The 22,080-nt window shown below is 39.3% G+C and overlaps 1 protein-coding gene across 1 annotated transcript; it reads right to left on the bottom strand.

Annotated features, from left to right (window-relative positions):
- Positions 1-1,789: 1,789 nt before the first annotated feature.
- Positions 1,790-21,323, bottom strand: ZCCHC10 (zinc finger CCHC-type containing 10; the record flags this gene model as incomplete). Its single annotated transcript, XM_082836121.1, has 4 exons — positions 1,790-3,014; positions 3,671-3,712; positions 7,352-7,513; positions 21,283-21,323. The coding sequence occupies 4 exons, from the start codon at positions 21,321-21,323 to the stop codon at positions 2,747-2,749; spliced, it is 513 nt and encodes a 170-aa protein (XP_082692247.1). The 3' UTR covers positions 1,790-2,746.
- Positions 21,324-22,080: the final 757 nt, after the last annotated feature.

Here is a 22,080-nt window from a genome sequence, read left to right as displayed (position 1 = left end):
CTACAGTCAGTTCAAAATAGCAAGTTAAAAAAGTAAATAGCAGGGCTTCCCTGGTGGCGCAGTGGTTGAGAGTTCGCCTGCCGATGCAGGGGACACGGGTTCGTGCTCCGGTCCGGGAAGATCCCACATGCCGCGGAGCGGCTGGACCCGTGAGCCATGGCCGCTGAGCCTGCGCGTCCGGAGCCTGTGCTCTGTAACGGGAGAGGCCCCAACAGTCAGAGGCCTGCATACCGCAATTAAAAAAAAAAAAAAAAGTAAATAAAACCATGACTATAAAGTACACCTTCTCTGTATTTTTTTCCATTTCCAGTGCTAACTTGGCCTAATGCCATCTTTTGATCCCAAGACAAATTTACTATATTATATAGTCATACTAACAAATGTTTGTGGAGTGAAACCTATCATCTAATTATGTCTCCTTTTGATATGTTTGTGGTTGTGGTTGAGAAATAATAAATTTGTTACATTTGCCAGGGATTCAACATCCAGAGTTCTGCTTTTAGGCAGAATGGAGAGAAACTCTTTGGAAGTTACTCTCCACTTTGCCATTGATTCTGCTTTTTTGAGTAAACTGTGTGACTAGAATAAAGTTCCTGTCCTCTGTACTTTCCCAGGTATACCTTTTAACATCTGTAATAGTAAAAATAATTAGAATTGAAATGCTCTTACCATGTAAATGGATAAGAAGTGGCATTAATTAAAACAGCAAAGAGATAAAAGCAGCTTATTAAGCTCGTCAGCACAAACTGAGCTTTATTTAACTGCAAGTGATGTAACCTATGTACACATTTGTTTCCCTTCCAAGTTTAACTGCTAAAATTGCCCTTACAGAGATTACATTGTAAATTGTATTTCGTTAGTAATTTATTAAATTTGCCTGTCAACTGACACATTCTGTATGGAGCCTTAAAATGATGTTTTGAGAGTTTATTTACAATCATTGAAAGCAACGGTTCTGTAAAACAGGTAATTACAGCTCTTTAAGCTCACAACATACATATACTTAAACATTTAAATAGAAGTCCATTTTCTTCAAAAGTAATTTTCTACTGCTTTTTCATAAAAATATAAAAAGATAACATCTATAGTTTTAAAAAACCTATATTTAACCCAAATCAAGATTTTTCTACAAATGATACCTCTTTCCAAAAAGTTTAAAAGACATCACAAAATAATGTGATGTTAAACCAAATAATTTCACCATGGCCTGGTACTTTACTTTTAAGAAATACTGTGCAGTATTTCTTTTTAAACTTTCATGCTAGATGTCAACTGTGTATATGCTATGTCAACACACCAGATTAATCCAAGTCATTCATATTTATGCAGTAGACTGTCATATACGACCAGTTACCATATGAACTGTCATACCACAATTGCAAAATGGTAAAAGGCAATCTTTATGAAAACTTAATATTTTAGTGAAAGGCAACCAACATCACTCTAATTTTCTGTAAAAATTACCTCTCTTCCTCCTACCATTTTCTTCCCCTTTTAATGGTACCTTTTATAGCATATCAACACACAAAGGTATTTATATCACTTTTACTTAAGTTAGCTTTTCTTCTTCCCATACGCGGGCCTCTCACTGTTGTGGCCTCTCCCATTGCGGAGCACAGGCTCTGGACGCGCAGGCTCAGCGGCCATGGCTCACGGGCCCAGCTGCTCCGCGGCATGTGGGATTTTTCCGGACCGGAGCACGAACCCGTGTCCCCTGCATCGGCAGGAGGACTCTCAACCACTGCGCCACCAGGGAAGCCCTAAGTTAGCTTTTTAAATGACTGTTTTCTTTTCTGATACAATGAATTTATCAAAAGGCACCAAGATTAGAGTCCTATGTAGTTTCAGAATTTTGTTCCTTTTTAAGTTCCTCTAGAATAATTTTTGTCATAAAAGGGTAACTCTAAGAACCAGAAGAAAATGAATGATACAACACAGTAACTTAAAACTTGTACCATCAAAAAGGTATAAATTTATTAATAGATTCCTTGAACTTTTCACTTAGGAGAAGAAGTCAGAAGAACTTTCTGAACATAAACATAAAAATAGAGCACATGTATTAACAGTAGGAAAACTCTAAGCTTATAGAGGTATTAAATCTTACATAGTAACATACAGCCAAAAGCATTAGAAATTCACTGCCAGATAGATATTCTGATGCATTATCCTGAAAACGTGTCTGATACATAGCACTAACATGTAACAAAGTATGGCATTTATTTCACAGGGAGAAAAGATAGGTTTCATCACAAAAAGATTTACTAGAGGGGCTTCCCTGCTGGCACAGTGGTTGAGAGTCCGCCTGCCGATGCAGGGGACACGAGTTCGTGCCCCGGTCCGGGAGGATCCCACATGCCGCAGAGCGGCTGGGCCCGTGAGCCATGGCCGCTGAGCCTGCGCGTCCGGAGCCTGTGCTCTGCAACGGGAGAGGCCACAGCAGTGAGAGGCCCGCGTATCGCCAAAAAAAAAAAAAAAAAAAAAGATTTACTAGATTTCAGCTTTGATTAATTTTAGAGATATACTTTAAAGATAAAAAAAAAAAGATTCACCCCTAAAATAAAAAAGTCTTTATATATATAATCCATTATTAATACTCTTTATGTTCCTACAATGTAAAACATTTAGAAACTTTTGAACTCTAAAAATTTTGATCAGTTAACCTATTTGGTCTTAACACATTCTAAATTCCCTTCTGAGAATCGCATTAACGTTTTTAGTCCATCAGTCCAACATGGATGGAACAATTCTATTTCTTTTTCTTCTTCTTTGGTGGTTCATCCTCAGAGCTACTATTTGTGCTGCTGCTGCTGCTACTGGAAGAGCTGGAATCTGAGTCTGAATCGGAGGACGAGGAAGAGCTTGTGGAGGAGGCTGAAGATGATGAACTGGAGGAGCTTTCATCAGAGTCACTGTCCTCTGAGGAGGATGAGGTAGAGGTCTCTTCACTCTCTGACGAAGATTCACTGGCTGAACTGTCACTGCTATTGCTACTGGAACTAGTTACACTCTTAGACCTATTAGACAATTATATGCATGAGAAGCTGACATTTAATAGAATGTTTAAAAGCAATTTCACTTGAGTATTATGTATATATATATACACTGAAGCTTTGCTAGCATGTTATCTCTAGATCTGATGTTTTGAGGATTCCCTAACTGTAATAACCCCACCGTGCCCACCCTCTCCCCTCAACCACAAGGTCTTTTACTACAGCAATTTAACTCTCTTGGATGGAGTCTGAGATAAGTGTATCTACTATACTATGCTCCAGAGTGAATGATGTTAGAATAAAGTTGCAGTTTAACAACTGGGTTTATTTAAACCTCATGTAGAGTGGTAAATGCTTCATAACCTTAACTACTTTATACCAGATACAGCTGGTCAATAATTTCTTACCACTCTAATAACATTTCCTAATCTAAGACAAGAGAAAGTACTTACTATTTCCAGGTATAAGGACTCTAGAAAGTTGGAGAAAAAGGGTAAATGAAGGAAGAAACTCCAGATAGGTAAACAGAGGAACATATCAGAAAACAGGATGATATTTAATCATGAATTGCAAACAAGAGACTTCAGATCCAAATCTTTTAACTATTATTTTAAAATCACACACCCCATCCCTCCAACTAGTATTATATATTATCTATATAATACTAAAGCCACACATACCTTTTTTTCTTGGTCTTTCTTTCTACATTAGTTTCTCCAATGCTGATAAATGTGAAGGGGGGAAAAAGCTCCTGTTAATACAGTGATTATAAACAGCTCAAATGCTTCTGCTATCCCCAAAACTTTTTTCATTGGAAAAACACTTTGTCTTTTATAACATGTACTGAGAATCCAGTGTTTATTGCTATAATCAAGAGGAAAGTTTCCTGTTGCAGGTGTATATGGTACATACAGTCAACTTAACCAGCACTTAAGCAAGACAAATGTTATCAACTGTACTTTAGAAGCGAGGTTAAGTTAGTAGTTAAGATGACCAAACGCACCAATTTGATTGTTTTTTAGTTTTTTCCCAACTCATCTATTTTATTTATTCATTCTTGGCTGCACTGGGTCTCCGTTGCTGCGCACAGGCCCTCTCCAGTTGCAGCGAGCAGGGGCCACTCTTCTTTGCGGTGTGCGGGCCCCTCACCACGGTGGCCTCTCCCGTTGCGGAGCATGGGCTCTAGGTGCGTGGGCCCCAGCAGCCATAGCACACAGGCCCAGTAGTTGTGGCTCACAGGCTCCAGAGCACAGGCTCAGCAGCTGTGGCGCACAGGCCCAGCTGCTCCGTGGCATGTGGGATCCTCCCAGACCAGGGCTCGAACCCGTGCCCCCTGCATTGGCAGGCGGACTTCCAACCACTGTGGCACCAGGGAAGCCCCTCTTTTTTAGTTTTGAACTTAGATTGACATGGCTAAATCGACTATTTAGTGAAGAACAGAACAAAGCAAGTAATAGCACAACAGCTGTAATTTATAATTTGGGTTTCTAGAATGGTATTATAAATGGCCATTTCATATAAAAAAAAGCAACCTTTAATTTAAAAAAACATTTCTTAACTGATTCACTTTGCTGTACACCTGAAACGAACACAACATTGTAAATCAACTATACTCCAATAAAAATAAAAAGTAAAAATAATTAAAAAATAATTAAAAACTATTTCTTGTGACTTCCTTGGCAGTCTAGTAGTTAAGACTCTGTGCTTCCACTGCAGGAAGCCCGGGTTTGATCCCTGGTCTGGGAACTAAGATCCTGCATGCCGCGAGGAAAGGCCAAAAAACAAAAACAAACAAACAAACAAAATACTTCTTTTTCTGCATGTCCCCCAAACATTCAGTTATTTACTGCTTAAGAACCAGAGACTTAATACTTCAAGACTGTGTTCCCTCACATTATTTATAAAGAACAAAGTCTGGAGATTTCTGAGTGAAATACACAAATGGCTTGCTGCTATACAGCTGCCAAACAACATGCATAGTAAATCAGGCTTTCAAATTACAGATTTACTTCTATTACTATATACTGTCCTGTAAATTTAACATTTTTATATTCTGAACTTCTCTATATTTCCTAGATAACATTATATCCTTATTTCCTGGGTCCTCAAATATAAATATGTATTTATGTAAAGCTGTTTTACACGGTGGAATTACTTACTGGAGAATTGTAATTTTTGCAGTAAAATAAGTGGTAGAAGTACATTTGTTAAGTCACACCACAAGAATGCAAGATCACTGAAATTCACACTTCCATAATTTTATCATTGAACCAAAAAATCAGCAGTCTTTACGTAACAGAGCCAAAACTAAAATTCATGTAGTTCTATGTATTTATAAGACCAAGATAGTTGTGTAATACAACTAGAAAAACAAAAGTAAATGTTGAAATGAAATTATTCATAACTCTTATATTTTATTCTTTAGGACAGAGGTCTTCAAACATTTTTTGCTTACATTCCTAATAAAAGAAGTTTGAAAAATTATGTTTTTCCCCTCAAAGGTTATAAAGTCTGGCATATTATATATTAAATATTGATATTTTAAAAAGAAAATCGTTACATCATTTTGGTAACTGTAAATACCACAAAATTTGATATGTATCATAATTAATTTTAAAAAAATAAATGAACAAGCTTATCTTTAACAATTGGTACTTTTACACTGTCCTTTTTCCTCTTTGAACTTGAATTTTTATTCTCCTTTCCCCACAGAATGTATCCTAATATATTTTCATGCCTGAAAATTTTAGTGATCACTTACATTTCCCTGCAATAAAAATATAGACATAACTTAATATTGTATCTTTTAATTACTTGTGATCATAAGGTTTTAAAAGTGTTTAAAAATTCTGAGTTGAATTACTATTATCATTACTACTATACAAATTGATTAAAACAATGTAAAATATATTATAAATTTTAGTAACTATTATACATAAAAAAATTTCACTGGAACTGTACCTCTTAATGACATGGATTTTTTTTTCTAGCTTATGTATCCATGGATCTTATTGCTTGACTATGACAGGGTTCAGTATCAATTTAATTCCTATATTTAACTTTTACAGATTTAACTCTGAGAAAGCTTGTTAACCTGAACAGGTAGATGGGAATAGAAAGAGTTTTGCTGTAGCAATGTCACTCAGTTCTCTGAATTCCTCCCATGTTATATTCCACAAGTCACGTAACGATGTATCATTAAAATATACTTTTAAATTGACAACTCAATTAGATCCTCCTTCAATTTTGCTGAGAAAAAAAATTACAAAAGAACTTGCTCCCAATAATTTGGGCCTTTTACTTTCTTACAAACACCAGTATTTTGAAAAGTCTCTAGGATTTTATACATGAGCACAATATACCAAGGTAAGAGTAGAGATAGGCGAGAGGTATGCCTTTCTTTTGTGAAATTAGAGAAGGGTAGGCAAGGTCTCATACAGATTTATCTTTGGAAGAAACATATATGAATATTGATAATCTAGAAACTGATTACCTGTCTATTCCTGTATAGCCCTTGAAGAGCCTTCCTGTCCACAAACTGGAAGACTGTTGCCTGGAAAATCCAGATGTTTAAGACACTATTATATTGCTAACGGTCCTCATGAAGGTGCTACTTCTAATATGCAGCACTAAGTAGACCTGACACCTTCCTGTTTCAGTTACTCTGAAACACATAAGCTTACTTATTTCATGGGAATTTGAAAAGCTTTATTCAAAGGGCATAAAAGGATAAATAACAATTTTTCCCTCCTACCCAGTTCTCCTTCTAGAAAAGAACCACTATTATCAACCATTTATATTCCCCCCCTCAAAAAAAGCTCCATTATTCCTTTTTTCTTCCTTTTTAACATAAATGATAGTATATTATATATACTGTTCTATACCTTGTTTATATACTTAGTATAAGTATCTTGGGTACTTACTTTGGATATCTTTCCATATCAGTTCATATAATCTACCTCATAGTATTCTGCTGTCATTTCATTGGCAGTTGAGGCAAGAAAAGCAAAGTGATTAAGAGCATGGACTCTGGAGACTGGCTAGTTGGTTTAACACTTAACTTTTCCACTTACTTGCTGTGTGACACTGAGCAAGTTACTGAATCTCTCCATGCCTCAGCTTCTTCATATGTAAAATGGGAATTACAATAGTACTTACCTTAACGGTATAGATGTGATGCTGAAATAAGCTAATACTTGTAAAGACCTTAGTACGGTGCCTGGCACACAGTAACACTCATTAAACATTAGCTAATATTACAATATAATCTAAATCTGGATAACCACCATGAGATATTTAGTCCCTTAATAAATTTTATAAATACAAATAAATATTCCTTTGGATACCATATGTAACCTTACCTTTGCTGTAATAATAATCTGTTTTCTTTTTCTTTTAAAGCTTTCTTTAATTCTGCTGTTCTTGAAGGCCTATGTAGGTACTTTCTTTTTCCTGTGCATTCATAAGTCCAATGCCCAAATTCCAAGCATTTCTGACATCTTACATGTTGTTTATTTGCTTCACTGCAGAGTAAAAAATAGAATACAGGCCTTAAATTTTTGACCTGACATTTTCTGTCATGAGAAGCATAAACAATATAAGCATAAAATGATGCTTATGTAAAGGTACAATCCAAAAATAAGCATCATTTTACACTTTAAATTATTTGTTAGATTTAATCACAAAGCAATATAGTAAGTGGTTAAGAGCATGGACCTGGGAGTTAGACAGAACTGAGTACAAATCTTCTTTCCTCAATTCCATTCCAGTAATGGCAGACCAGGTAACTCAGACCAACTCTTCAGCTCAGAACTAGAAAAGACAGTCAAAACATTTTTAACAATGTGCTCGAGGTATCAGAGAACTAACAAGAGATTAAAGAATAACCAAGCCAAGATATGGAAGAAGCTGGAAACCCAGAGTGGTCAGTCCTACGTTTAAGTCAACTCTGGGTTTTTTCCCCAACTCAGGGGGGTAAGCAAGCATCACTTACAAGGAGCAAGGGAGACAAATTATGCATTCAGAGTTGGGACTCTGAAGGGCTTTACTCTAAGAATAAAGCAACTGCTTATCAAGTGCAGCCCAGCTTCTAGTCACCTAGGAGACTAAGAAAAATCTCAGTCCCTGAAATTGAATTAAGGTGTGGCAAGTGAAGAAAAATAGATAAAGGAATTAGAAAGGAAGAAATAAAATTGTCATTCCTTACTGATGATGTATTATGTAAATGGCAAATCCAACAGACTCTACAGATAAAAAAATTTTTTTTTGGCCCTGCCATGTGGCATGTGGGATCTTACTTCCCCAACCAGGGATCAAATCCTTGCCCCCTGCATTAGGAGCGTGGAGTCCTAATCGCTGGATTGCCGGGGGAGTCCCAAAACATTTTTCAATAATTAGAATTCATAAGTGAGTTTAGGAAGGTTTTATATTGGGGTCAGTAAACTTTGTCTATAAAGTGTCAGAGAGTCAATATTTTAGGCTTTGCAGACCAAGAGGCAAAATTTAAGATATTACAAAGGTATTTATATCACAAGAGAGAAAACAAATTTCTACAAATATTTTATTAATGAAAATATTTCAAATAAAAGAGGTTTATTAATGAGAAGAATGGAATTCTTTTCTATAACATTTCACTCAATTGAGGTTCAAAATTAGTGTTCTCTATCATCAAATTGATCATATATATACAAACATATGTAAAAAGCATTCTTGGTTTGCAAGCCTACAACAGGCAGCAGGCAGGATTCAGTGGACTATCGTTTGCCAAACTTTCTATTAGATATTAGGTCAACACATAAAAATCAATTGAGTTTCTACTTAACAAAAACAGTTAAAAATAAAAATTTAAAAGGTGGTATTTATGGGCTTCCCTGATGGCGCAGTGGTTGAGAGTCCGCCTGCCGACGCAGGGGACACGGGTTCGTGCCCCAGTCCGGGAAGACCCCACATGCAGCAGAGCGGCTAGGCCCGTGAGCCATAGCCGCTGAGGCTGCGCGTCTGGAGCCTGTGCTCCGCAGCGGGAGAGGCCACAACAGTGAGAGGCCCGCGTACCGCAAAAAAAAAAAAAAAGGTGGTATTTATAACATCCTGAAAAATAACAAGCACTTATAAATAAGTGAAAGAAAATATGTGCAAGAATTCTATGCAGAAAACAAACATTACTGAGAGAAATTAAACATCTAAATAAGTAGCTAAGTAAAAGGATTACCATGTTCATAGACTGAAAGACTCAATATTGTAAAAACTGTCCATTCTCCCCAAACTGATCTATAGATTCAAAGCAATGCCAATCAGAATCTCAACAGGTGTTTGTTTGGTATGGAACTTAAACTTATTCCCTAAAATGTATATGGACATTCAAAAGGCCAAGAATAGCCAAAATACCCTTATAAAGGAACAAGTAGGGAAGACTTAGATTAAAATAAATTGACTTGTGGTGATCATTTTGTAATGTACGGAAATATTGAATCTCTTTGTTGTACACCTGGAACTAACGTAGTGTTGTAGGTAAATGATATTTCAAAAACAAACAAAAAAATCATAAAAAAAGAGTTCAGATTTGTGGTTAACAGAGGTGGGGGATAGGGGGAGCAGCAACCAGATGAAGGCAGTCAAAGTACAAACTTCTAGTTATAAGATAAATAAGTACTAGGGATGTAATGTACAACACGATTAATGAAATTAACAGCTGTATGTTATACGTGAAAATTGTTAAGAGTAAATCTTAAAAGTTCTCATCACAAGAAAAAAACTTTTTTCTTCTGTTTCTTTAATTTTGTATCTATATGAGATGATGGATGTTCACTAAACTTATTGTTAACAGTGACTTCATGACGTATGTAAATCAAATCATTATCCTTAAACTTATACAGTGCTGTACGTCAACTATATCTCAATAAGACTGAAAGAAAAAAATAAAAGACAGTGACTTATGATACAGCTATAATAACTTAGAATGTGAGACTGGAGCAAATATATACAAATATGCCAGTGGAACAGAACAGAATGTCCAGAAATAGACTAATGTATACATGAACAATTTATGACAACCATGGCATTAAAGAGCAGTGGGGGGAAAGGTTAGATTATAAATGATGTAGGGACAACTGGTTATGCACATGGCAAAAATAAGACTTAACCATAAGCCAAAAATGATTACAAACTTGGTCAAACAATAAGGTTTAAAAGATAGTATAAAAAAAGTGACATATTTGAGTTAGGAATTCTTAAGAAACAAAAACAAAGCACTAAGACTTCCCTGGTGGCGCAGTGGTTAAGAATCCGCCTGCCAATGCCGGGGACACAGGTTCGAGCTCTGGTCCAGGAAGATCCCACATGCTGCGAAGCAACTAAGCCCGTGCGCCACAACTACTGAGACTGCACTCTAGAGCCTGCAAGCCACAACTACTGAGCCCATGTGCCACAACTACTGAAGCCCACGTGCCTAGAGCCCGTGCTCCACAACAAGAGAAGCCACCGCAGTGAGAACCCTGCGTACCTCAATGGAGAGTAGCCCCCACTCACCGCAACTAGAGAAAGCCCGCGTGCAGCAACGAAGACCCAACGCAGCCAAAAATAATAAATAAATACATTGATTTTACAAAAAGCACTAATCATAAAAGATTGATAAATTAGAATTACTAAAATTAAGAATTTTCAAAAATTAAGAATTTCTGTTCATCAAAATATACTATAAAGAGAGTAAAAAGAGAAGCCAAAGAGTGGGAGAAGATATTTGTAACACATTTTGCCAACAGCTTCATCTTAAGTATACAAAGAACTCTTATGAATCATTAAGGAAATGATGTACAATAGAAAAATAAGATAAAGTGGAAGATGGAAAGGCAGTACAAAAATGGGATTGGGAAACAAATTAATAAACACATGAAAAGGTGCTCATTACTAACATAAGAAAAAGCAAAAACCACTATAGTTGAAGAAATGCATACTCTACAGTCCAGCAATTCCACTTGCAGGTACTTACACAACAGAAATCTACAAAAAACTATACCAGATAACATGTGTAAGAATATTGGAATATTGCTTTCCTTTATGTAGCTTTTAAAAGTTTTGAAATAGTCACAACCTTATAGAAAAGCTGTTAAGTACAGTTCAAAGAACTATTTTTCCTAAATCATTTGTGAACTGTTTTTGCTGAGCAGTTTGTAAGTTGCCAACCTGATGCCTCATCAAACCAGAATACTTTACTGCATGTTTTCTATAAACTAGGACATTCTCATATATACAATGTAACCATCAAAATCAAGAAGTTAATGTTGATACCTTCAAGATCCCATTTAAGTTTAATCTTCAGACCCCATTTAAGTTTCATCAAATGTCCCAAAAACATTCTCTATAGCAAAATCCAGTTCTGCATCAATGTTGCACATGTTGTCATGTCTCTTCCTTCTTCTGGAAGAGTTCCTCAGTCCTGTGTCTTGCTTTACATGACCTTGACACTTTTTGATGATTACAGCCAGTTATTTTGTAGAATGTGCTTCAATTTGAGTTGGAGGCTTTGCTTCCAAGTTCACTCATGTGGCTAACGGGAGGCTTCAGTTCCTTACCTGCTGGCCTCTCCATAGGGCTGCTTACAACATGGCTTTACCCAGGGAGAGTAACCAAGATAACTCAAGAAAGAAGTCAGTCTTTTATCACCCAATCTTGGAAATGACATACCATTACTTTTGCTATATTCTACTGGTCATACAGACCAACTCTGGTACTCTCTGGAAGAGAGTACACATGAAGCAGGGATCACTGGAGATCATCTTGGAGGCTGGCTACAACATCTGATATCTCTATATGATTAGATTCAAGCCATGTATTTTTGGCAGGAATATAACAGAAATGTGCCGTGTTCTTCTCACTGTATTCCTGTCAGGTGACACAAGACTACAATTTGTCTTGTTACTGATGATGTTCGTTTTGATCCCTTCATTATGGAGGGTCAACCAGATTTTGCAATATAAAGTTATTTTTTGTCCTTTTGTAATTGAGGTGGTTTTAAATTATGTCCACAAATTCTATGATATATCCTTACTTCAAGGGTTAGAGCCTAACTACCCTCCCCTTAAGTGTGGCTAAGACTTAGTGACTTGCTTCTAACTAACAGAATAAAGCAGGGTGATGGAGCGTGACTTTAAAGATTAGCTCATGTAGCTGCCATGTCATGAAAACACTCAAGCAGCCTCTAGGGAGGCCCACGTAGTGAGGAACGGAGGCTTCCTGCCAACAGCCCTGTGAATAGCTATCTTGGAAGCAGATCCTCCAGTTGTGGTCAAGTCTTCAGATGACTGCAGCCCCTGGCAACATCCTGACCACAAACATGTGGGGAGAACCTAAGTCAGAACCACTCAGCTGGGACCTCCCTGGTGGTCCAGCGGTAAAGAAGCCACTTTACAATGCAGGGTACGCGGGTTCGATCCCTGATTGGGGAACTAAGATCCCACATGCCGCAGGGCAACTAAGCCCGCGCCACAACTACTGAGCTCCTGCGCCTCAACTAGAGTTCGCGAGCCGCAAACTACATAGCCCATGTGCTCTGGAACCCACGTGCCACACTACAGAGCCCATGTGCCCTGGAGCCTGTGTGCCACAACGAGAAAAGAGAAAACCCACATGCCAATAGAGAGAAGCTCACACGCCACAACAAAAGATCATGCATGCCTCAATGAAGATCCCGTGTGCCACAACTAACACCTGAGGCAGCCCCCCCTACAAAAAAAAAAAGAAGAAAGAAAAAAGAACTACGCAGCTAAGTTACTCCTGAATTCCTGACCGCAGAACTGAGATGTTTATTGTTAGAAGTCACTAAATTCTGGGGTAATTTGTTATACAACTATAATTAATATCTAATAAAGCAATTAATAAGTATTTTGTGGGTTGGTATTTGAAAGTACATAAATATCCTGCTCATTAAATTTTTAGTTCATTTATTCATCTATCAGTATGAAGTCTATTTTTCTATTTTATTGAATGAGTTACTATCCATTACCATGATTTATTTTGATGCTCAGATTGCCCTAGATTTGGTCAGTGGGAATCCCTCCAAGTTGGATTCTGTGTTCTTTTGACATGGTTCCTTCATTCTTTGAGCACTTCCTTGCTTTCTGGTACAACAAAAAATTCCAGGCTCATCTTATACTTTCCCTGTCCTAAAATCAGGCCTTTCCAGGCCTGAAATCAGCCTGATGGAACCCTGATGACATTCAGAGTCAAGATCAGGGCACACATGTGCTCACTGTAACTGGAATGTTGCTGCTCCCAGTTACCCTCAGTGGACAGAGCTAGGGAACAACACACACATTACTATCCATGTATCAAATACACACATCTACAGCTATATTTAACCATATATTTTGAAAACCATGAATTCATACCAATACCTTTAATTCCAATTCAACTTCACAGAATTTACTCTATTTTCTCCTTCCCCATACCTCCTCCTCCTTCAGTGAGAAATCTGGCTCCCATTATCCTTAACAGATTTAGTTATTTGGTCAATCTGTCTTATGAAACCAATTGCCCATTGTTGCCCCCTCCCCCTTACAGATGCCCTCTTTACTCCATGTGGGCTCTGGTACTCTGCCCTTTGCTGTCCTCCCACACTCCCCATGTGAACATGCTCCTCACCCTGCTTGGGCTCTGACTTCCACTGCCGGGCCAGTCCACCTCACATGAACTCATTTCTCTTTCTATTTAGACTGTGCCACCCCACATCAAATTATACCTCCCCTCCCCCATGGAGACATTCTCCCCACTAGGGTGACAACTTGTGTTAAATGGCCCTCCCTGTGTGGAAACCCCCCTCACTCTGCTTGGGATCTGGTGCCCTGCATTGGACCTTCACTCAACTGGATGCCCTCTGCACCCTGCTGGCACTGCACGCCAGTTCACGTCCCTATGTGGATGCCCTAGTTACTCCCCTTCAGCTCTAATACTCCAGTGCCAAGTCAGTCCTCTGCATGGATCTATACCACCTCATGGCTTTAGGACTGACTTGTTCAAGTAGGGAAGAGGAAGAGGAAGAACTATAATAATATTCTTAACAACAAGATTTGTAAAATCCTCTAAATTGGAAATAATATCAAAGAAGAATGGATGATCTGTGGTATAGAATACACTGGAATACTTCATAGTGATAAAAATGAACAAATTCCAGCTTAATATAACTCAGATGGAGCTTAGATATAAGAAGCTAAACTCAAAAGAATCTAAATTGTCTGATTCTCTGTAAAGGTTAAAGACAGGCAAAATTAAACTCTAGTGAATAGTTAGATGGTAAAAGCACAGAACAGAAGCAAGTAAGTAATTACCATAAATGTTGGGATAGTGGTTACTTTAGGAAGGAGGGAGGAGGTTGTGATTGGGAAAGCTTGGTGGCATCTAGTATATTGGCAATTTTTTATTAAATACTTGATGTGGGTAGTGGTTACATGGGTTAAGAATTATAAAAATTGAAAAAAAAAAGAATTATAAAAATTACCTATTAAGGACATATTTATGTTGTCTGAACTTTTTTGTAGATGTGTTATAGTTCACAACAATAAAATTTTTTAAAAATCTTGGCTCTTTCACTACACAGCTTTAGGCTCATTAGCAAGCTAGTTTTTGAACTTCAGTTTCTATTCTAAAAAATGGGATAATATCTACTTCACTAGGTTATTGTGAGAATTAGATAAGACTATAACCGTGGTTTATACTTACTGTGTGCCAGGAATTTAGCTAAGTAGTATTTATACATAAATACATCTAATCCCCATGATAACCCAATGAGTTTGAGAACAATATCCCCATTCTACAGACTGGGATGTTTGTATAGAAAGCAGTAAGGAATCTGGCATAAAGTAATAGACAAATAAATGGGAGTTGTGAATATCAATCCACACATTAGGCTAATCAATTATCTGGACTAACGATACATGGCAATTTAAATTTTCTCAAAACATGGTTGCATGATGGGATGCTAGATTCTTAATTTCGACCTAGAGCAGTCACCTTTTTATCCCTGGAGAACACATAATTGGTGTTCAGTAAATGTTTCTAAAATGACTGACTGTTTAAATAGGCAAGGGTTTAAGAGGACATATATTGTTTATAGTATGCTTTTCATTAATGAATTCCCACATCATCAGCCAGCTTCTGTAATTTTGACAGTAATTTATTTTTAGCGTTTGTTCAAAAATTAAGCCAATCCTAACATGAAGAACTAATGTTTCAAGCAAGGAAATACTACTCAGTAGTAGTTTCTTTTTTTAAATAAATTTATTTATTTTTGACTGCATTGGGTCTTCGTTGCTGAGCAGGGACTACTCTTCGTTGTGGTGCGCAGGCTTCTCATTGAGGTGGCTTCTCTTGTTGCGAGCACGGGCTCTAGGTGCACAGGCTTCAATAATCGTGGCACGTGAGCTCAAGTAGTTGTGGCTTGCTGGCTCTAGAGCGCAGGCTCAGTAGTTGTGGCGCACGGGCTTAGTTGCTCCGCGGCATGTGGGATCTTCCCAGGCCAGGGCTCGAACCCGCGTTCCCTGCATTGGCAGGCGGATTCTTAACCACTGCGCCACCAGGGAAGTCCTGAGTGGTAGTATTGAAAGATAATAAAGAAGAGTCAGCTTTTTACCTAGTAATAGTTCATAAATTTCAGTAAGCAACTGCCAGAACCATGACTATAACTTCAGAGCTTATCTGAATGTGTAATGTAGCAAATTGTTAAGGCTATCAATAATAAAACACTCTATGGACTTAATATTAAGTTACCCACTTTTCAGGCAAAAAGAACCACTAACACACTTAATATATACACAATTGTGATATGCATTCCAGAAATAATAAATTCAAAAACATTAAAGGATAATTAGTAAAAAATGTAAAATCATGACTCTCATATAAAGTGAACACATGTCAAAGGTTTTATTTAATCATTAATTAATAAGGGAACCAGTAAGATGTTGCAGTTGGTTCAAAACAGAATCCAAACAACACACATATATGAGCAATCGGGAACACAGGAAACGAATTTACAGATAGCTAAAAACTGGTCAAAAAAAAACCAAACAAAACTGGTCAATAGACACAGGGCAAGAATCAGTTGTACTGTCTTTTCATGGGTAAGAATCTTTTCTACCAGCTTTCTACAATTTACAGAGTCATTTTAAAATAGCTCAAAGAGGGCTTCCTTGGTGGCGCAGCGGTTAAGAATCCGCCTGCCAATGCAAGGAACACGGATTCGAGCCCTGGTCTGCAAAGATGCCACATACCGCGGAGCAACCAAGCCCGTGAGTCTGGGAAGATCCCACATGCCGCGGAGCAACTAAGCCCGTGGGTCACAATTACTGAGCCTGCGCTCTAGAGCCCGTGAGCCTCAACTACTGAAGTCCACGTGCTTAGAGCCCGTGCTCCACAGCAAGAGAAGCCACTGCAATAAGTCCGCGCACCGCAACGAAGAGTAGCCCCCGCTCGCCGCAACTAGAGAAAGCCTGCGCGCAGCAACAAAGACCCAACTCAGCCAAAAATAAATTAAAAAACAAAACAAAAAACAAAACATATATATATATATATCAAAGACAGTGAGGCACAGGCCCTCACAGAGTCACTAGCCAGGACAGGGAATTAGACAAATCAGCCAGTAATCTTCTTTATTTTTTAATCCATTTCAAAGCCTTTCACAATATTTCCTAACAATGAAAATATGAAGGAGTGTGGAAGCCTCTCAGAATCAAGGAAATAAACTCTTCTCCAACTCATAGTTTGTTTTCCCAATATTAAGAAACTTATAACCTGAGATCCCAGCCATTAAAAATATTATCTACCAGCACTGTGGAGTTTGCTTTTTGTTGTTATACACAAAACATTCACCAATACCTAAAGCCCACCTATGATGTTCTAAACATTAACACCCCTAAAAATACTTAAATCTTCCAGATAGAATACTGAATGAGGCACACCTATAATTTCAAAATAAACACAAGATCAGCATTTATTTCTTTTCAAATGAATACCCTATTTTTTTTTTTTTTGGTGGTACGCGGGCCTCTCACTGTTGTGGCCTCTCCCGTTGCGGAGCACAGGCTCCAGACGCGCAGGCTCAGCGGCCATGGCTCACGGGCCCAGCCACTCCGCGGCATGCGGGATCCTCCCGGACCAGGTCACGAACCCGTGTCCCCTGCATCGGCAGGCGGACTCTCAACCACTGCGCCACCAGGGAAGCCCTGAATACCCTATTTAATAATATTCCATTTCTATATTCTAAGCTAAGGCTTAAGGTTTCACCCTTTTTGGGTGAAACCACCTTCTTTGATACCATTTCTGTCAGATTGGCAAAGCTGATTTTAAGCCGACTGTTGGCAAAGATGGAGAATGGGCACTCTAAATGTAGTAAGATACACATTCTTAATTGCTGGTAAGAATGTAAGTTGCAGATACTTTCTGAAGGGCTATTTGGTAATATGCAACAAAAATCTTAAAAATGTACATACCAAATAAACAAAAAATATAATATAAATGATGATTATCTACCTAGAAAATCCCTAAGAATCCAAAATGGAGCTATTAGGACTACTAAATGAGTTTAATAAGGTCACAGGATACAAGGTCAATATACAAAAGTCAATATACTAGCAACAAACAGTTGGACATGGAAATTTTTAAAAAATACTATTACAATACTTACTTTTACCCTTGTTAAATTTCTTCTTGTTAGACTCAACATAGAGCTCCAGCCTGTCAAGACCTTTCTGGATTGGGATTGCGTCATCCATTGTATTAGTTATCCCTCTCAGCTTTGTGTTAACTGCAGGTTTGATAAACACGCACATGTGTCCTCATCCAAGTCATTTATAAAAATGTTGACAAGACCAAACTGAGGACCAAACTCTGCAGGCCACCATGGGATACCTCTATATATTTACTTAAACCCATTAAACAATACTCTTTGTCCATGATGTTCAACTGATGTACCTAATTGTTCTGTTTTCACAAGAATATTGTGAGAGACTTTTCAAGATGGCTTTTTGAAATCCAAATACCTAAAAGGCAAAAAGGGTATCAATCTGTAATGACTTGATACCTGATGATCTTGGCTTTTCTTTCTGCACGTATTTAATAAATCGAGCCAGAATTTTGGCTGGAATGGATATCAAGTTCACTGGTCTGGTTTGTGGAATCTACCCTTCTCACTTTGAAAATCAAAACAGCATTTGCCTACTTCCAGTCCTTAAGCACCACTCCTGTTTGCCAGGGGTTCTCAGATTACCAGCAGCAGTACAGCGATCTCACCTGGAAAATCTCTGTTATGCTGGGGAGCAATCACATGGGTCAAGTGCCTTAAACACATTCAGAGTGGAATAGGGCTCTATAACTCACTCCTCAAGTATCTTCTCATGCTGCATATAATTATATGTGAGTGAAATCTGATTCAAAGTTAAGTCCCTGAAAGATCTGCTGAATGAAAAGTTCAAATTTCCCCCCTTTCCTCCTTTAGTCCAAAGACTTTTAAAAACAATGTCAATAGTACTTTCTCATTTCTCATAACTTGTAGTTTAAGATTGGTTCTTATGGAAGTGCTATATGCTCTTTATAAATAAAATTAAATCTTTTTGATGAATATAAAATGAAAAGTAAAAGCTCCTCGTCTGCTTTCCCCCCCCAAAATATTCCAAATTCTCCTGGACTCCCCTTGCCTCTAAAGGCCCTCCCTCTCCAACTCTCTGGGAATTGTCCCGACAGGCTGCAAACCATGACAGGTTTCATTATACACCATGTTTTCTTTCCAGTAAGACTAGAAGCTCCTAAAGCTAAGATTGTCTTTTACTTCTGTGTAGCTCATGTACCAAATACAAGCACTGCAGAAATAGAACATTTGTTTAACTGTGTGATACTCCAAAACTTATGTTAAAAGCACCAGAAGTCTTACTTTCAGCTTCATATTTAAGTGGACATTGGTTGGTTTTGTCAATCTAGCAATCATTACCTCCTCTGACCTACCCACTCATTCGTTTATTTTTATTTTATTTTTTTACCACCCATTGGTTTATAAGGATCCATTCAATTATCCTGGGAAGAGAATGAGGTCCAAGTCAATCAAAGCTTCATAATCCCATAGACATGGTTCAGGGTAGGGTATGTAACCCAACCTAGACAATGAGATGCTATCAACTTGAAAGGATATAAAGGACCCTAGATACTGCAGCCATCTTAGGACCAAAGGAGTGATCTAACCAAGTATGGAACCAACACCCAAAAGGGCAAACCTGAGAGAGATTAGACCCTGGTGACATCATTTACTGCACATCTATTAAGTATTACTGTTACTCCATTCTTGATCTCAGAACCATATGATTTCAAAGCCTTCTTCCTCCACGAAGCATACTACTAATTCATTCTGATTCCTTAAGTCTTTATCCTTATGTTCAAGGAACCTCATCAGGCATAAGAGGTAGTCTGATGAAAGGGAGAAGAGAAGGATCAGGGCTCTTAGAATAAAAAATATAAATATAAAAAGAAATACAGGGCTTCCCTGGTGGTGCAGTGGTTGAGAATCTGCCTGCTAATGCAGGGGACACGGGTTCGAGCCTTGGTCTGGGAAGATCCCATATGCCGCGGAGCAACTAGGCCCGTGAGCCACAACTACTGAGCCTGCACGTCTGGAGCCTGTGCTCCTCAACAAGAGAGGCCGCGATAGTGAGAGGCCCGCGCACCGCGATGAAGAGTGGCCCCCGCTTGCCACAACTAGAGAAAGCGCTCGCACAGAAACGAAGACCCAACATAGCCAAAAATAAATTAATTAATTAAAAAAAAAGAAATACAGGGGTTTCCCTGGTGGAGCAGTGGTTAAGAATCTGCCTGCCAATGCAGGGGAAACGGGTTCGATCCCTGGTCCGGGAAGATCCCTCATGCCATGGAGCAACTAAGCCCGTGCGCCAACAACTACTGAGCCTGCGCTCTAGAACCCGTGAGCCACAACTACTGGGCCCACATGCCACAACTACTGAAGCCCTCACACCTATAGCCTGTGCTCTCCAACCAGACATGCCACTGCAATGAGAAGCCCGCGCACCACAAGGAAGAGTAGCCCTCACTCGCCGCAGCTAGAGAAAGCCCGCGCGCAGCAACGAAGACCCAATGCAACCAAAAATAAATAAATAAATTTATTTAAAAAGAAATATAAATATACACATTAGAGCAGACTGTGAGCGATATATTATTAACGGGCAAATGGTGATGCCATGAAAAGCTGACAGAGTGAAAAAGTGTCGGACGTTGTTTGGGTATGCAGACTGATAGAAGAAAAAAAGGTTTCACAAGAAAGGGACATCTGGCACAACCTCCTGCATTATCTGTTCACAGAAAACCTCTTGTGCTATTCTCTCTCGCTCATTATCCACAATGGCCATCTTTCGTTTCTTAAAAACTAAGTTCTTTGCTGTCTCAAAACAATTATGCTAGTCTGGGTGCTCTTTCCCCAAATCCTCTCATGACTGGTTCCTTTCTCACATTTCCGATCTCTGTTCAAATGCCATCTCTTCAGAGATGCCTTTCCAGTCCAACCAACCTAACCTGTACCTTTTTCTCTTTCCATCACCTCTTATTTCCTTCAAAACTCTTATCATCAACTGTATTTACTTAAAATGCTTAGTTTATCGACTCTTTCCACCAATAGAATGTAAGCTTCCTGAAAGCAGGGATTCCGTCTTGAACACCTCTTTTTACTTACACCCAAATACCGGCATAGAGCGATAGGTAATGCATAAATTAATATTTGTTGGAGAATGAATGGCAGAAAGTGAGAAGAGAGCTTGACAGAAAAGTCAGGCTGTTCCTAGGGAAGGCGATAGGAATGGGGCAGGAAAAGCCAGTGGGCTGGAGGCTGCACAGGAAGCTGAAGGTTTACGTCGGCGAGAGTAGGCGGTGTTGGACGAGGGCTACAGGCTTCGCCCGGTCGCGCGTGGGGTGGGCGGCCGGGTTGGCAAAGGGGCATAGAACTCTTAGCGACCAACTCCTGGGCGTTCCCTTCGCGGGAACCAAACACGAGACTCTCTTCAGTCACCCCCTAGGTCCCGCCCAGCGGTCTTACGCAGCCGTTTTCCACGAAATCGCTAATCCACAGACATCAAACTTACCGCCCCGGCCCGAGCCCCTCGCGGGCAGGCGACGTGTGAGAAAAACGGCCAACCTCCGCCTGACCACGCTGAGGATCCCACACCGACCCCGCATACCGTCGCCCGCTCACTAGCCGGCTGACGCGCTTCTCCCCGCCCCCAGCCCGCCCAGCGGCCCGACTCCGGCCCTAACTTACGCTTGTCTCCGGGCTATGAGACGATGCATGGGAGTCGCCATCTTAGCGCGGCTGAGGCCTGCCGCGCTGGGTTTTGGGAAACTCCTCGGAGGGGGCGGGGACTTAGAACCCCGGAGGCCGTAGGCGTGGGCGGGACCAGTCGGGCCTGGAGAGTTAATGGGTCAGCTTTTGGGGCAAGTAGTGGTTAGGGCCTGGTCTGTTGTGTTTCCTGTGTGCGTCTGTAGTTTGAGGGAGAGGAATGAGGCAGGTTGATCGGTCAGAATGAGGGATTTTAAGGATGGGTCCACGTATATTGCGTGGAGAGGCAGAGAACATTCTCGAATGAGGGATCCATCTATCCATCTTTATATACAAATGAATTTATATAAATATAAATATAAATGAATAAAACTGCATTGTTCAGGACACTAGAAGTAGTTTGGATAGCAAAATAAAAAGGAATGAGTTCAACAAGATTGGGACCATCAATTGAAAAAGAATGAGTTTAGGACTTACCTGGTGGCCCAGTGGTTGAGAGTCCACCTGCCGATGCAGGGGACACGGGTTCGTGCCCCTCTCCGGGAAGATCCCACATGCCGCAGAGCGGCTGGGCCCGTGAGCCATGGCCGCTGAGCCTGCGCGTCTGGAGTCTGTGCTCCGCAACGGGAGAGGCCACAACAGTGAGAGGCCCGCGTACCACCAAAAAAAAAAGAAAGAAAAAGAAAAAGAATGACTTTAGCAAATTATAAAATGCAAATATATGTTGTTTATATTTTTCATAATGATGTTATAAGGCTATATAGGTAAAACTGCTTTTTC

The sequence above is a fragment of the Leucopleurus acutus genome (assembly GCF_964270905.1).
Source record: "Leucopleurus acutus genome assembly, chromosome: 3".
NCBI classification, from domain to species: Eukaryota; Metazoa; Chordata; class Mammalia; order Artiodactyla; family Delphinidae; genus Leucopleurus; species Leucopleurus acutus.
Note: the sequence above shows the minus strand (reverse complement) of the source record. Positions and strands in the feature narration are given on the sequence as shown.